General features: G+C 45.9%; 1 protein-coding gene across 1 annotated transcript; it reads right to left on the minus strand.

Moving 5' to 3' along the window:
• Window positions 1-319: 319 nt before the first annotated feature.
• LOC141929629 (uncharacterized) lies at window positions 320-11,501 on the minus strand. Its single transcript, XM_074839361.1, has 5 exons — window positions 11,447-11,501; window positions 4,213-6,408; window positions 1,193-1,331; window positions 798-898; window positions 320-415 (listed from the first exon to the last, which is right to left on the minus strand). The coding sequence occupies exons 2-5, from the start codon at window positions 5,362-5,364 to the stop codon at window positions 320-322; spliced, it is 1,488 nt and encodes a 495-aa protein (XP_074695462.1). The 5' UTR covers window positions 5,365-6,408; window positions 11,447-11,501.
• Between the last annotated feature and the right edge of the window lie 4,518 nt (window positions 11,502-16,019).

Genomic DNA, 16,019 nt, shown 5'->3' on the forward strand with positions numbered 1-16,019 from the left:
TCCCCAGTTCACCTAGAGATCCCTTTCCAAACCCAGAGATCGCCTGCATAAAGACTTAAAAATTAAGCTAGAGAAGACAGAAATGCCTTTATAATAGCAGAATTCTTTGAAATTCAAGTGTTCTATTGGGAGAATTTTTCTGTGAATGAAAAAATAATTGAGAAGCCTTTCCCCTGCTCTAAGACATGAACTTTTCTTTAATTATTTGTTCATTTCGTGCTGGTTTATCCCTGCCTAAACAATGTTAAAAAGAAGGGAAGCTGCTGCTGTGGGGAAAAGATCTTTTTTTTTTTTTCACACACATTACTTTTCTTCCTCGCTAGACAGTGGGAATACGGCCACTGACAGACCCGCCTCCGTCACTCTCCTGATCAGGGGGGTCTGATTTCCCAACGGGCCGGGCAGTCAGGAGTCTCTGGGTGCAATGCAGGGGTATAACAGTCCAACGCAGGTCGGAGCAGCAGAGGTGTGGGTGCGTGTGCTACACGCACACGTGTGACAGCGTGAGAAATAACTTCTCCCCAAAGGCTCCTGGCTGCTGCTGCAGCTGCTGCTGGTGGTGGTGCTGGGCCATGGGGGGAGCCGGGAGCGCAACCCCGGGGCTCAGCCGGGCACGTGGAGAGGCCCTGGGAGCTCTGTCCTGCCAGGGGGGTTGTGCTTTTCCCGCTGCAGGGGCTGCAGAGCCGGGGGCAGTGGCCGTGGCCCGAGGGGCGGGTGTCCCCATGGGGCTCTGGTGCCTGTGACATCACAGAGGAGAAGTCACCGAGGGATGTCACCAGGGTGCCAGCCGGCAGCACCCGCTGCAGTCCAGCTCGGGCCAGCGGTGAGTGAGGCCGGCGGGGGGAAGACTGGGCTGGACGAGGGCCGGGGCAGAAGCTCTGGCCCCTCAGGGGGGGTTCTACAGCCGGGCGAGGGCGCAGCCACTGCGGGGGGCACCTGGGACAGGGCAGGTGCCGCCCTCGGGGCTGGGCGCAGGGGTGCCGGGGCTGCCAGCCACGGCCAGTGCCCGGGGGCTGTGGGGAGATGTCCCCGTCCCTGCAGCGCTCACCACCCTTCTCCTTATTGTCTCCAAATTCTCTCACCCCCTCTCCCACCCGTCCCCGCGCCCCGGCATATTCTCCCCTGCTGCCCCAGCCGCCACCTCCCTCCCACCCAGCCCCACTGAGCCCCTTCTCCCCCTCCTCCTCCAGACCATGGCTGTGCGTATCACCCGCGTCCTGACCCTGCTGAGCGTCCTGCAACACGCTCTGAGAGCGGGTGACCAGAGTGACACGGCCACACAAGAGCTCCTGCGGCAGCGTGAGGAGCAGCAGCGGCAGGAGATGGCCTGGCTGATGGAGCAGATGGAGCAGAGGAGCCAGGAGCCATGCATCCTCAGTCCAGAAGACGTGCTCCCCGCTGTCTGCCAGCACTGGTGGTTCTGGGCCTCTGCTGAAGCCCTGCTCCTGCTCCTTGAGCTCTACTGGCTGCGCAGGCGGAGGAGCACTGACTGCGACAGCGGCAGCCAGCGGGGAAGCTCCAGCGATGCCGAGGAGAAGAGAGAGGAGGATGGCCGGGAGGGCAAAGCAGAGCCCAGTGACACCTTGGGCCAAGGCAAGCCTCAAGATAATGTGGGGACCTCCACTGCATCTGCCAGCCCTTCCCAAGAACTCCTTTCTGACGGGGATGCATCCAGCCTAGGGATGGGGCAGCGCCTACCAACACCTGAGCACCCCCAAGAACAACATCACCAACCGCCTGCTGCTGGTGCCCCTGAGACCACCCCTCGGGCACGTCTTCCACCAGAGCTGGGCACCGGGGGGATCTGCCAGCGAGGCGCTGCTGCATCCCTGTGGAGCACCTGATGAAGAGCGTGCTGTGCTTCCTCCTCTGCCCCGTGACGAGCTGAACACCAGCCGGGTCCCCGCTTCCCACACAGCCTCTGCATCTGCTCACAGCTGTGATGCTCCTCCTGCTTGGAGGCGCAGGAGGGATTTACCCTATGTAAATATCCAATAAATAGGCTTGTTTTAAGAAATCCTGTGTCCGTGATTGTCTGGGCAACTTTGTTGGGGAATGTTACCTCTTAAACAGATGAAGTTTGTTCTTGAATTTACGTTTGCAGTGGTTGCACTTAAGACGTTTAGTGCCTCCTTCTCTTCTCTCTTCTTCTTCTGGTGGTCTCCACAACCCCTCCTCCCCGCCTCCTTTCCCATGGCCCGGATCACCTCTGTCCTTGCTTCAAAGGCTTCCGCTGAAATTGTTATAGACTATCTTGCCAAAATGATGCAAGTTAGGACAAATTAAATTTCAATTATTTATTTTAGCAAGCGGCAATAAGCAAAACAGCGCTGGGCGGCCGGGGAGTCCCTGCTCCACCAACGGCGCGCACCCACTTCCCGAGGGTCCGTCTTTTTTATATCCTCCGCCTTCCGTTATCGGGTCTCTCTGAGAGGTGTATCCTGCGTCTGCGCACTTTGCAGCTAGGGGGTCGCTCCATCCGGGTCTTCCTCACGTCACCAGCTCCTCGTATTTCCTACTTTCCTGAGAGTGGCTCACAAAGTCTTTGTTTATATTTTACAGAATATAGACACTACCCTCTTTTTTTTTTTTTTTTTTTTTTTTTTTTTTTTTCCCTTTGTCTTTCTCCCCTTTGTCCTTCTTCCCTTTCTCCCTCTTTTCAGTCTTTTGCCTAGTAGGAGTCCTTGCTTCAGCATTTCAACTTAGATAAGCACTTACAGTCAGTTAGTCGTTACACAGTGTAATAGTTAAGATTAAGCTTAGGCCAACATAGTTTATGGAATAACATGTCACGAGCTCCCAGTATCTTCAATGGAATTTGATGAACAAACAGTTTACTGTCTATCACAATCCCCCCTTTTTCTTTTTATCATTTTGTTCATCAAATCGTTGCAATTCTTGTTGACTTAACAGGAGAGTTTTTTTCAATTTAAAGTCATCATCTAATTGATTGTTTTTGGCTTTAATGAGTATTGGACGGGCGACAGACATCAGATATGTTACCCGTTGCATCATTCTCCAAGTTATGACATATAATATTATTGACAAAGTCAAACTGATTAAGATTAATATCAAGAGAACCACAATGGGGTGACACAACTTGTTCAAGATGCCTGTAGCAGTAGGTGACCATCCAAAAAGGGTGTCCCACCAGTTATGTTCTGCATTCTTTTTTGCTCTTTCCAAGACTCGGTGTATTTCTTCCACATTGTGATGAACAGTTATTAGAGTTTTTTGTCCGTTTTCTCTAACTTTCTCTAAAATTCTAACTAAGTCTTTGTGTTGAAGTAACTGCTTAACCAAAGTGAGGTTCATTCCAATGGGTGTAGGTTGTAGATTATGTATTAATGTATAATTGGATTGCAGGAGTTGGTAAGACGTGACCGGGGCTAAATAGGAAAAGTCACATCCGATTACCTTTGTGAAGTTGCAAACACAGAGATTTGAATAATTTTTTGTCTCTATTATGATCTTGTCTACAGTTAAGAATTCACAAACCGTCCTCAAACATACACAACCTTCGCCAATATATATAAGTACTGTTTTAGGATTTTCATTGGGATGGACCTCAAAGTGACAAATATTTTGTTCGGTATCTAAACAAATATCTTGTGCCTCAATTGCATTGCCTTCACAAATGAATCCTTGTTGCTCCCGTACAATGCAGGACTCTAGATTGACAGTTTGCCATTTTTCGTTTACCTTTCGGGCCCATACTCTATGCTCAGAAGGATAGAGTATGGTTCCGTTGTGATTCAGCCCTAATGCAATGATAGGATAAATTTGGTATATGGTGGCATTGTAAATAGTGAGTATAAAGGTAGTAGCTGTGTTTGTGATGGGGTCATAGGTAAAGTTTACCAGGTTCCACCAGGATTGGAGTTTCTTTTCAAAATTAGTAGCACTGTCCCAAATTATTCTTCGAATTTCAGTAGGAAGAATACCTTCTTCACCTTCTCTTATAATTGAGGCAGCTATCGACTGCATCCATATTTGAGCCTGGATGCAGCTGAGAGCTAAAGAGAGGTTATTTTGGAGCACACTGAGTGCGTCTGTAATCAATTCATGATCCTTTATATTTACCTTTTCCCCTTTTGGTAATATATTCGACAACAGCCACTGGTTAGCCCCCAAAGCCAATAAGGAAGATCGCAAAGGCCTTTGTATATTAGTTAAATCACTAATTGAGGTAACCAATTTGTTCATTATCACCTCCGAATCAATACTATTTAAAACTCCCAATCCTGTTCCCAAAGCACCGGTTAAGTCTCTCTGCGTTCTTTTTGTGTGAGGAGTTTGTTTTTGCAGCCAGGTTGTCCATCCCTCGTAAGAAGTCTTTAGGAAAGGTGAACATGCTGGCTGAATATTTGAAACATTATTTTGCATTAACAATTCAACTTGCTTGAGAGACCACGCCGGGTTAAACAGCATTTGTTGTTTACCTGTATTTCTAATTGCATATGGTCCAATTTTAAAAATTCTTGGGCTAAGCACGACTGTTGGTTGTGTTGGAACAGTATGAGTAGTCTGAGTAGTCTCTTTGGGAGCGTGGGTTGTGATTGTTGTAGTTTCCTCCTGTATATTCAATGGAAATCGGAAAGATATAGCTTGATCTCCTGACCTGGTCCCTCCCAAACAAACTATGGACACCGGTTGGGTTGCAGTAAATGCATACCAACAGGTTTCCGACTCACAACGGGTTTGAGCTATTTTAGATTCCGTTTTGTCTCTGATAACGATTTGAGTAAAAGGGGGCTGACGGACGGTTTGAATTAAAGGGTGCCGACTTATTATCACATTTACATTGAATACTCTGCAGCCTATCTGTATCTCATCTCCTTTTTTAGCTGTCCAGGTATGGGATGAATTCTCCCATTTATATGTTTGGAGTGTTAGGTTATTGCTTAGTATGGCAGTTGCTAACTCTGTCCCATACAAATCTGCATCCATACTTCCTGTATGTCCATAATAAGCATCTGTCCAAGGCCATATAATTTGATTAGTTAGGGTATGTTCAAAAGGTTGGTGGGATTGGTTAGTCGTTCTAGCCCATCCTGGTAGTGTATTCATTGTAGCTAATACACCTAGCCAGACTATCCAATAGCTCCAATAGAAGGCTGACGGGATTCTATAGATTTGCATATTTTTTCTTAGTCTCTTTTGTATCGGGGTGTCTGACACTCTCGTCTGGCCCTTCTCCCTCAGAGGTCCTTTTTTCTTCAGAGTAGGGCAGTAAAGTTTTCCCCACTTTGATACGTCTCTGCCTCCTCTGCCTACTCTGTTGCTTAGAGCAGCAGGGTGTTCCATCTTCTCGGCAGCAGCCGTATTCTTCAGGGGTACGTTTGCCTCTACTCCGGGACACATAGGTCTCCCAGTTTTTATCTTTGACCTCGGGTTCACGACAGGGGACCCAGAGGATGTGCTTTCTACAGATCACCCTTAGGATCTGAGAGTGTTATTGAGTAGGCCAATTAGAGTGAGTGCACTCTCTTTAGTAAATATTTTCTACCAAGTTTTAGAATCTCCAGTTTTAGGGCCTGATTAGTTAATCGCTATTCTCGTTAATAACACTGATTACAACTAGACCGAAGATTTATTCCATGTGCATTATGAATCCCCCAGCCTTCTTTACATACATTACACTTTACACTTTATGCATATAAAAGGAAAACAAATATAAGTTTCAATTGGACAAAAATATCAGGGTCTCACTCATCGAGTCCTTCGTAGGTTCTTATCTCACAATGTGTAGAGAGTTCTTTCAGGTTTTCCGAAGGGTGACTCGTAGATCCCCAGGAGGGCTGGTCACTTTCCAGGCCGGATCCTGTATAGGTCCCTTTACTCGGCTTGCGTGTGTCCACCCCTTCTCAGCAGTCCGAACAGCAGTTTCTGTAGTAATAAGAGCAACATAGGGTCCTTCCCAACGGGGGGTCAAAGAAGATTCTTTCCATGATTTGATTAGTACTTTATCTCCTGGTTGGATTTGATGCATGGCCACATCCAATGGAGGCCTTTGTACTACCATCCCCCGAGCCTGTAGTTGTTTTCTCCTTGCCATTAGCTGTATCAGGTAGGACTTTATCTTTAATTCTTCAAGTTGGGGGTGATCCGGTGGCATTTCTAAATCATAGGGCATCCCATATAGCATTTCAAAGGGAGAAATGCCTACATCAGTTCGGGGCTGAGTTCTGATATTTAACAAGGCTAAAGGGAGACACTTTACCCATGACATTTTAGTTTCTAACATTAGTTTGGTAAGTTGTTTTTTTATTTCTCCGTTCATACGTTCAACTTTCCCTGAGCTCTGCGGGTGCCACGGAGTATGGTATTGCCACTGTGTACCCAGGGCAGCCAAAGTCTCTTTGGCTACTCTGGATACAAAGTGTGGACCCCTATCTGAGTCTATTGCTTCTATTGCTCCATACCGAGGTATGATTTCTTCAAGTAATATCCTTGTTACTGTGTGAGCTGTGGCTCGGGCTGTGGGAAAGGCTTCTACGAATTGAGTTAAATGATCTATAATTACTAATAGGTATTTATACCTCCCCACCTTTGGTAATTCAGTAAAGTCTATTTGTATTCTTGCAAAAGGTCTATGAGCCAATTCTCGCCCTCCATATACTCGTTTTCTTATTTGATGTTTATTTACTTTTTGACAAACGAGACATTCTCCTATCACTCGTTTGGCTATATCATATATCCCAATGCACATGTATTTAGTTGCAAATTGATCCACTAATGCCTGAGTTCCCCAATGAGTGTTTTTATGGAATTGCTGCATTATCTTGGTAGCTATGGGTTTTGGGAGAACTTCTCGGCCATCCGGGAGTTCCCATTTTCCATTAGCTTTCTGTTTAATCCCCATTTGATTTAATTTTGCTTGTTCTTGAACAGTAAAACTTAAAAGTTCATAGGATTTTCCATGGAAAAAGCACCACTTAAACCCTGGTCTTTCACATACACATTCTATACCGTCTACTCCGTATTCTTTCCAGCAACCATAACAGGGGAGGTAATTATCTCCACAATTAACACACTGCTTTCTGTCCTCTATCGGATCATCCAAGTCCAGTGCTGATAGCGCTGCTCTCTTTGCCTCTTGATCAGCAAGGTTATTCCCCCGTACTAAAGGATTTAGCCCCCTCTGGTGTCCTTTTACGTGCACTACCGCAATTTCGCTGGGCCCTCGTATAGCTTGCAAAATTTGTGATATTAACTCCTGATGTACTAGGCTCTTCCCCCGAGAATTGATTAAACCTCTTTCTTCCCATATTTTCCCAAAGGTATGTACTATTCCGAAGGCATATCTAGAATCAGTGTATATAGTTCCCACTTTTCCATTTAGTAATTGTAAAGCCTTTAATACTGCATATAATTCACATGCCTGTGCTGACCAGCTGGGACTCAAGGGTCCTGATTCTATCACCTTAAAAGTTTTTCCATCAATTATGGCATACCCTGATTTTCTTTTCCCTTCTACCACTCGAGAGGATCCATCTACAAATAATTTTTCTCCTTTCCCTAATTCCTCCTCTTCCAAATCTGGTCTTATCTTAGTCTGCTCCTCGATGTTACGGAGGCAATCATGAAAAAGATCTTGACTAGGTTCTCCATACAGAAATTGGGCTGGATTTTGTAACGATGTTGTTTCAAGGGTCAGGTGGGGGGACGTAATGAGGATTGCCTCATATTTTACTAGTCTAGCATCGGTTATCCATTTTTCTGCTTTTTGCTGTAACACACCTCTAATATTATGGGGTGATAGTACCCTTAATTCACTACCAAAAGTTATTTTATGCGCTTCCTCAACTAACAAAGCAGCTGCCACCACAACTTGTAGGCACGTAGGCCATCCCCGACTTACGGGGTCCAGTAATTTTGAGATATATGCTACTGGTTTCTTTTTTCCTGCCCATTCCTGGGCTAATACTCCAAATGCAGTTCCTTCCTCTGTGTTGACAAATAAGAAAAATGGTCTTTTCAGGTCGGGCAAGCTCAGAACAGGAGCATTTACTAATTCAGTTTTTAGTTCTTTTAACCGTTGATCATCTTCCTGAGTCCATTTTAATAATCCATTTTTAGTTATTTTGGTGTATAAAAACTTTACTTTTCCACTATACCCTTCGATCCACTGCTTACAATATCCAAATAGCCCTAATAGCTGCCGGACTTGTTTTTTAGTTTTCGGACTTGGTAGGGAAAGTATCCCTTTCACCCTTTCTGGATCCAATTTCTTAGTTCCTTGACTTAATCGATGCCCTAGGTATTTAACTTCCTTTTCAACAAATTGCAATTTGGATTTTGACACTTTCAGTCCCTTTAAGCTCAGGAAATTTAACAACTTGATGCTTTCTTCCCGAACCCTTTCCTCATCCTCCCCTGCTATTAAAAGATCATCTACATACTGGACTAGGGTAAGGGTATCTCCTATCTGGTAATCCTGCAAAATTTGTTCTAAAGCTTGCCCAAACAGGTTTGGGGATTCAGTGAAACCTTGGGGTAGGACTGTCCACCGGAGTTGAGTTTTCCTGTGGGTGTCTGGGTCCTCCCACTCAAAAGCAAAATAGTTTCTACACTCCTCTTTTAAGGGACATGCCCAGAAAGCGTCCTTCAAGTCTATTACACTGTACCACCGGTCGTTCGGGCCTAATTGACTTAAGAGAGTGTGTGGGTTAGCTACTACAGGGAATCTAGTTACAGTCCTTTTGTTAATTTCCCTTAGATCATGGACTAATCTGTACCCCCCATCCGCCTTCTTGACAGGTAAAATGGGAGTATTAAAAGGGGACATGCAGGGTTCCAATAATCCCTGCTTTATTAATCTCTGAATTTCTGGTTTTAATCCTTGCCTTCCCTCCAGAGGTATGGGATATTGCTTAATCCTCACCGGTACTTCAGGATCCCGGATGGTTACCATAAAAGGTTCAACATTCAGTTTTCCCACCGTATCCGGAGTGTACCACACTTCAGGGTTGATTTTAGTCTCATCTTCAACCCGTAGGGGGCATAGTTTGATTTCAAGTTTGTGTTCTGTTACTTCCAAACTAATTCCTAATTCAATCATTAGATCTCTCCCCAGTAGGTTATAATCTGCCTCAGGTACTAACAATAAGGATCCCATCCCCACTTTAGAATCTGTTTCAAGGAGTACATCTTTAATTACCGGTACTCCGAATGGTTCTCCTTTCGCCCCAACTACTTGTACTTTTTCTGATGAAATCTTACATCCTTGGGGCAATGATTGAACAGTAGATCTCTCCGCTCCTGAATCTACTAAAAATTCTACCTCCTGTTGCTGAGGACCTACTTTTAACTTTATCAAGGGCTCAGTTCGTTCTCGGGTCCCCAGCAAATAGAGCCCCTGACACCCCTAATCTTCTTTAAACATTCTCTCATCCATCATTCTCCTTCTGCAGCTCTTCTTTGTGTGACCTTTTCTTCCGCAATAAAAGCAGACAATACTCCCTTTTTCTCTCTCTCTCTCCGGTTCCTTTGATCTATAGCCTGTTCTTTGACCTTCTTGTTTTCTCCCAGCACTGTTCACTCTCTGTCCTTCCCTTATCGCAGCTACCATCATTCTGGTATGTTTCTTTTGAGTCTCGTCCTCCCTTCGGACATAGACTTTCTGTGCTTCTCTCAGTAATTCATCCAACCCCCGATCCTGCCAATCTTCTATTTTTTCTAGCTTCTTTCTAATATCTATCCATGCTTTTGCCACAAATTGTGTCTTTAACAATGCCTGTCCCACTGGGGTATTAGGGTCTAGTCCTGAGTAAAGCTGAAGATTTTTCCTCAGTCTCTCTAACCACTCAGTAGGAGTTTCATCCTTTTTCTGATGTTCACTAAAGGCTTTGTTTATATTTTGTCCTCTAGGGACTGATTCCCTTATACCCTGGATTACAATCGTCCTCAGGTCTTGCATATGACCTCTATCGATTTCATTTTGATTATTCCAATTAGGTCGATTTAGAGGCCATTTTATATCTGCTGCCGGACCTTGCTGATGCTGTTGATCCCAAATTCTCATTCCTGCTCTCCTGATCATATCCCTTTCTTCAACAGTGAATAGTATAGCCATTATGGCTTGTATTTCATCCCAGGTATAGATGTTTGGTCCTAAAAACTGATCCACCCGCTCCGCCACACCTAAGGGATCCTCCAATAGATTCCCCATCTCTTTTTTAAATTCTCTGACGTCCCCTGAATTAAGAGGGACAGTCACATATCCCATGCCAGGCTGGGGTCCCCCCATCGCAACCTCCCTTAGGGGGTACAAGCCACTATCACCCCACCCCATTCTAGTTTGACTACGGGTTATTCGTCTCGGTTCTTTCGGGGATTCAGGTGGGGAGTCTGAATTCTCTGGGTCCTCCGGCGCAGTCGGAGGAGGTGAAGGCGCCGGAGGTGGGGGTGGAGGTATGTAAGGAGGAGGAGAGGTGGGAGGTTCGTCCTCATCACGTACCTTCTTTTTCTTAACTTTTTCTTTTAGAGGATATAGTTTTATTCGGGTATCTGATGCTATCCATACCTGTGCATATTCACTCTCCTCTAAATTAAAGGGTTCCCTTGAGTTGACATAAATGTTTAGGGCTTGGCAGACCCATTCTTCAAAGGACCCAAAAACAGGCCAATAGAGATGATCGCCTCTGATTTGTTTCCCTCCCCAAACTTCCATACAATAATAAATCATTTTTGCTTTGTCCTTACCCCGCCTAGAGGGGTAATCTTCCCAATGGTTTAACATCAAGCCTAAAGGGCTATCTGGTGGTATTTGGGGGTACCTCACCTCGGGTCCCAAATCACCCATGGGATCAGAAGGCTTGCTTTTCTTCTGTCCCATCTTCCGGAGCGCCTTCACACACTCACACAATTCGCTTCCCCCTTTTCGTGACCCAGTCCCTCGCGGGATATGGGAACTGCACTACCGAGGGGTCCGCACTCGCTTCGCCCTGCTGGGCGTCTCACACACCACGCTCCGGGAAACCCAACCCCAACCGAACGGTAACCGGCCTATACTCACGCAACCCTGCGTCTTCGTCCGGGGCTTCGTGCACAAAGATTACGGGGTTACCGGTATTTTTTTTTTTTTTGCTTGTTGCCGAGTTTTGGAGTTCGTCGGTAGAGGGCGTGATGTGATAGCACTCAGCCGGGGCCGCTGAACTCAGCGGGGCGCGCCTCCCCGTATGGGGCTTCCCACCAGATTGCCTCTATCCGAGTCACGGCACCAATTTTGTTATAGACTATCTTGCCAAAATGATGCAAGTTAGGACAAATTAAATTTCAATTATTTATTTTAGCAAGCGGCAATAAGCAAAACAGCGCTGGGCGGCCGGGGAGTCCCTGCTCCACCAACGGCGCGCACCCACTTCCCGAGGGTCCGTCTTTTTTATATCCTCCGCCTTCCGTTATCGGGTCTCTCTGAGAGGTGTATCCTGCGTCTGCGCACTTTGCAGCTAGGGGGTCGCTCCATCCGGGTCTTCCTCACGTCACCAGCTCCTCGTATTTCCTACTTTCCTGAGAGTGGCTCACAAAGTCTTTGTTTATATTTTACAGAATATAGACACTACCCTCTTTTTTTTTTTTTTTTTTTTTTTTTTTTTTTTCCCTTTGTCTTTCTCCCCTTTGTCCTTCTTCCCTTTCTCCCTCTTTTCAGTCTTTTGCCTAGTAGGAGTCCTTGCTTCAGCATTTCAACTTAGATAAGCACTTACAGTCAGTTAGTCGTTACACAGTGTAATAGTTAAGATTAAGCTTAGGCCAACATAGTTTATGGAATAACATGTCACGAGCTCCCAGTATCTTCAATGGAATTTGATGAACAAACAGTTTACTGTCTATCACAGAAATCAGCTGTTCCATCCCTGGGTCAGGCTCTTTTCTGGCTGCCGGGCATCTGGCTGAGATCAACCCACCACAAGCGGTTCCCTTCTTTTCCTCAGGGAAAGAGCACAGAAGGTACAAACAAAAGCAATGCTGATAGTAACGAGCAGAGTGCCAGTAGGCAAGGATCTCTGAAGTTCCGTGATGTGCTGAAAATCTAGAAGATGGCTCTTTGTCCCCAAAATGAGAATTAATGCGGTGTGTGTGGTGATTCGTACACGTGTAGTGACTGATCAGAAGATTTTGCCATCTCTTGGGTGCCCGCTTAAGCTCCATCTTAAGTAAGGGGAGGTTGCCCTGCAGGACCCAAGCATCTGGGGGTGGAGGGGGTGGCTAAGATGGGTTAAGGGGATTTGGGAAACACCCCCCCCTCCCCAAAGTGCCAAATCCCCAATCCCCCAGCTACTCACTGAGGGCAAGGCAGGAGCAGACCCCTTTGCACCCTGGCACTTGAGCAGCTCCAGCTCTGCCAGACATGCAGCATCAGGGTTGTCCTGTGGTACTTCAGTGCTTGAGAACAGGAGAGGCTCCGGCCACCTGGGGCCAGACAGGATCCGACATCGCGCACCATTAGAGCGTCGGGCACAAAAACCATACAGCCGGCCCGGAGAACGCTTCTGAGCGGTCATGCATCAGCCCCAAGTGCTGGCCCCTGTCACCAGCACAATAAAGGTGGCTGCTCACCCCATCTGCACCGGGAGATCCCACATTAAATGTCTTGGCACATGTCAGATCAGCTCTGAGAGCATCCGCTGCCTTCTAGTGACAGGTCATGAATCTCTAGTCTCGTGCTAGGTTTCCACCTGCCAACGCTTCCGTGTACTTCTTGCATCTGCTTTTGTCCTTACAAAACCGACAGCCGGTCTCTGGGTCTTCTGCTTTGTAGTCAATGATATTATTTTGTAGTTTAGTTCATCTACACATCTCTCTCTCTCTCGGTCCCTCTCTGGTTTGCATAGCTGAATAATGTAACAGCCTGTTCAAGATTAACCATGTGCATATTCCTGTACTAAGGAACACGACGTAGGAGAGAAAGGCGGAAGCGTCTCATCAGGACACACGTAACAACGCAGCGGGGTTGGCAGTTTCAGCGGGGTTTGGCAGTGGTGGTTGCTGTAGCCCTGGGCTAGCTCGGTGCTTCCAGCTCCAACACGCTGCACAGGTTGAGTTTCTTGCCGGGTTCTGCCCGTGCCTTTGGTTGGTGCGGAGTCTCTGTGGTTGGGTGCAGTGTGGCTTCGTTCCTCACTTGATGAGTGTACAGTGAAATTTAAGAGTCAACGAACTTTAGGAGCAACCCATAACTATCTATGTACTGTGTCAGACTGTCATGTCCCACTCAGATGAGGGAGACAAGTGACTCAGATTCGTAAATCCCCAACGGAGCAGACAACGGTGAGAGAAATCGCAAAGTCCAACCATTTATTAACTTCCCACAGTGTTCTAACTGGATACACGATAATTGGCTAAGTATATAACGAGTCATGGCAAGCAATACGGTGTGCCTTGCCTTGCTTAATGGTAGTGAAGAAAAGGGGAAAAAGGAAAGGCGGGAGATGGAGAGAATAGAGGGATAGAGATCACCGGTCTGGGTTCCTGCGTCGATCCCGCCAGCGAGGGTTCCAGGAGCCATCCATGTTCTTCGCTTCACTGCACTCTCAGCCCCCCCCACCACCCTTTTGCTCCCCCTTGATTTATACCCACTTCCCTTGGGTCCGTCCCCTAGGTCGACCCACACACCTACGTATCCCATGTACGGGGAGGGGTGAGGTGTTTCATGGGATGATGCAATTAGCATGATCATGTCAGCCCTCGTTAGCATGTTCAGGGGTGTTAACTTTAATATGCATTTGGTGGATAATGAAGCAAAGGTCATTCACCAGACAAAAGGCCCTCGAAACTTGACCAGGTACCCCAGAGCAGAGCCGTCCTGTCTCCACAGGGCTCCCCCCTGCAGCTGCACCCTGTGTTATTCGGGCAGCCTTATCAGCTTCGACCTCCACACCACCCACTGTCTCCTCCGCTGCAGGGGGACAGCGGTGCTCCTCTCGTCTGCAAAGACAACAGTGCTGAGTACTTCTGGCTCGTTGGGGTGACCAGCTGGGGGAGAGGCTAGCCTTTGTGTACATTTCATGACTTTTTGTTAGCTGTAATGGTGGGAAAAGCTGGAAAATCTGTGGTGAGTGTTTGCATGTCAATTAGAATTAAGAAGAGAAGAAAAACCAGACGATTAGTTATTATTCTTACTATATGTCTCCAAGGTAAATCTAAGCAACAGAAAATGAGAAGTGGAAACAAGATGACTTTAAGAACTGCCAGAAGTGTTTCACATCCCAGTATACTCACTTGTTTATTGCTCCTTCAGTTCTGCAGGTCAAAGATTCCCAGAACCCTGTAAATCATACTTACCCTAAGTATTGCACATTCCTAAGTGACATTCCTACAGCCTCTTTGCACTACTTGCTCGAGCCGGTGCTAAATATTCCACTCCTAGGCTAGCAGAAAAGGCAGGTATCTCCGTAGAAACCTGCAGCTTGCTGAAGCGTGTGTGCAGGTGGCACAGAAATATCTACTTCCCAAAGGCACAAGAACATACTTGCTCAATAATTACACACAGTGTAATTTAATTACACACAATGTAATTTAATAAAATATTGCAGACTGGTAAAAGAGAAGGAAGAGTGCTGAATTTCCCTTTCTTTCCTGATGGTTTGCGGGGAGCCCAGCACAGAGTACCAAGTGCTGAACACGGAACCTTCTGGATGATGCTGGAATTGCTTTCTGCACACGAGCTCTGCTCTCTGCCACGGGAATATCAATGGCAAGACAAATTGTTTTGACCAGCTGAAATAATCTAAGCTTTAACCAACAGTGGTGAAGGACAGTTATATGCTTTGCTTATCCTGACATAGTTTTGGGCAGTTTGGAAACAAGTGCTTAATATTAAACAATTAATTTCTTTCCAACGGTCACACAGAGATATTCCCAGAGTCTTATTACTTGAATTTACAGGCAGCAGTATTGCTGAGGTAAAGGACTTTACTCGGCCCTGTGGAGTTACAGATGAGGACAGACACTGAAGACTCATCAAGGAAAGCTATTCCTACTCTGATTTGACTCACATAAAACACCTGCTGCTGCAAAAGAGCTCTCACGACACCTTGTTGGTTTTGCTTACCCACTCACACAGCAGGTGCTGCTGATTTCCACGAGGATTGGACAGTGTCTCCTGTCACTAGACAGCAGTCCCTCTGGCTGATTGTAAACAAATGGTGCTGATGGGCTCTGAAGGAAGCTTCATTGGTCCTGTCCAGAGGAAGGTTTAAATCTTTTTGAAAAGTGTTTTCTAACATTGCTGAACTGTGTTAGCAAAACAAATTTGCTTGTCCTGGCCACTCCACTAACTGCTTTCAGGGGCACATTCTCTTTCCACTGAAGTCAAACCCAAAACTCTACTGTGTTCCAGGCATCAAGATTTAACTTTCAGTGTTTCCAACACTTGTCCATTGTCAAAGAGAAACATCTGAGAACTGTGTTTCCTCCTCAGTGTCTACTCTGACATCTAAAAGAGTGAACACAACTCGAGGTATTTGCTGGATACTGCCAACGTATCAGAGGTGCATAAACTCAGTCCCAAACTTAATTCTTAATATAAATCAGAATCATTTGTATATTACAGCAGTTATGAAGTAGAAATTCAACCCTCAGAGCAGAGGTGGGTTTTATTTCTCTGTCACTGAAGCTGAAGCTGGGAGGCAGTGAGAAACAAGGGAATTTTGTGAACACAGGATATCCAACCATATTGAGTAATTAGGCAATCCGATTATTCCTTACATTTCCTTGGCCCAGTGCAGGTGTCTCTTGGAATGCCTCTAGAATGATCCAAAAGGGTAGTATCCCAGAAGAACAAACACAGGACAATCCTCAAGAATTTTTTTCTTTACAGACTGACCATCAGTTTGAGTGTACTGACATTCCAGAAACATTGGTTATTGTCTAGCTGATTTCCAGTGATGTATTTCTATAAGAAACGTGTAATTCAGGGTTTATATAAAACTGAAATATATTTTTAAAATAGGGTTTCTTAATAAAACACACACTTATTTTAGTTGAATTATATAATTGACTTCTTTAAATATAATCAC

This window comes from Strix aluco, chromosome 14 (genome assembly GCF_031877795.1).
Source record: "Strix aluco isolate bStrAlu1 chromosome 14, bStrAlu1.hap1, whole genome shotgun sequence".
In the NCBI taxonomy this organism is placed as follows: Eukaryota; Metazoa; Chordata; class Aves; order Strigiformes; family Strigidae; genus Strix; species Strix aluco.

What these genes read in the sequence shown, in the direction of transcription:
- LOC141929629 (XM_074839361.1), bottom strand. Translation starts at nt 5,364, where the DNA reads ATGTGTCCCGGAGTAGAGGCAAACGTACCCCTGAAGAATACGGCTGCT. An exon ending in TAAATAGTATTGATTCGGAG is followed by an intron (nt 1,332 to 4,212) that starts GTGATAATGAAC and finishes CTGCTCCATCAG; the next exon opens with CCAGGCCATCTCCTGCCGCT. An exon ending in GGGTGATACGCACAGCCATG is followed by an intron (nt 899 to 1,192) that starts GTCTGGAGGAGG and finishes GCCCGGCTGTAG; the next exon opens with AACCCCCCCTGAGGGGCCAG.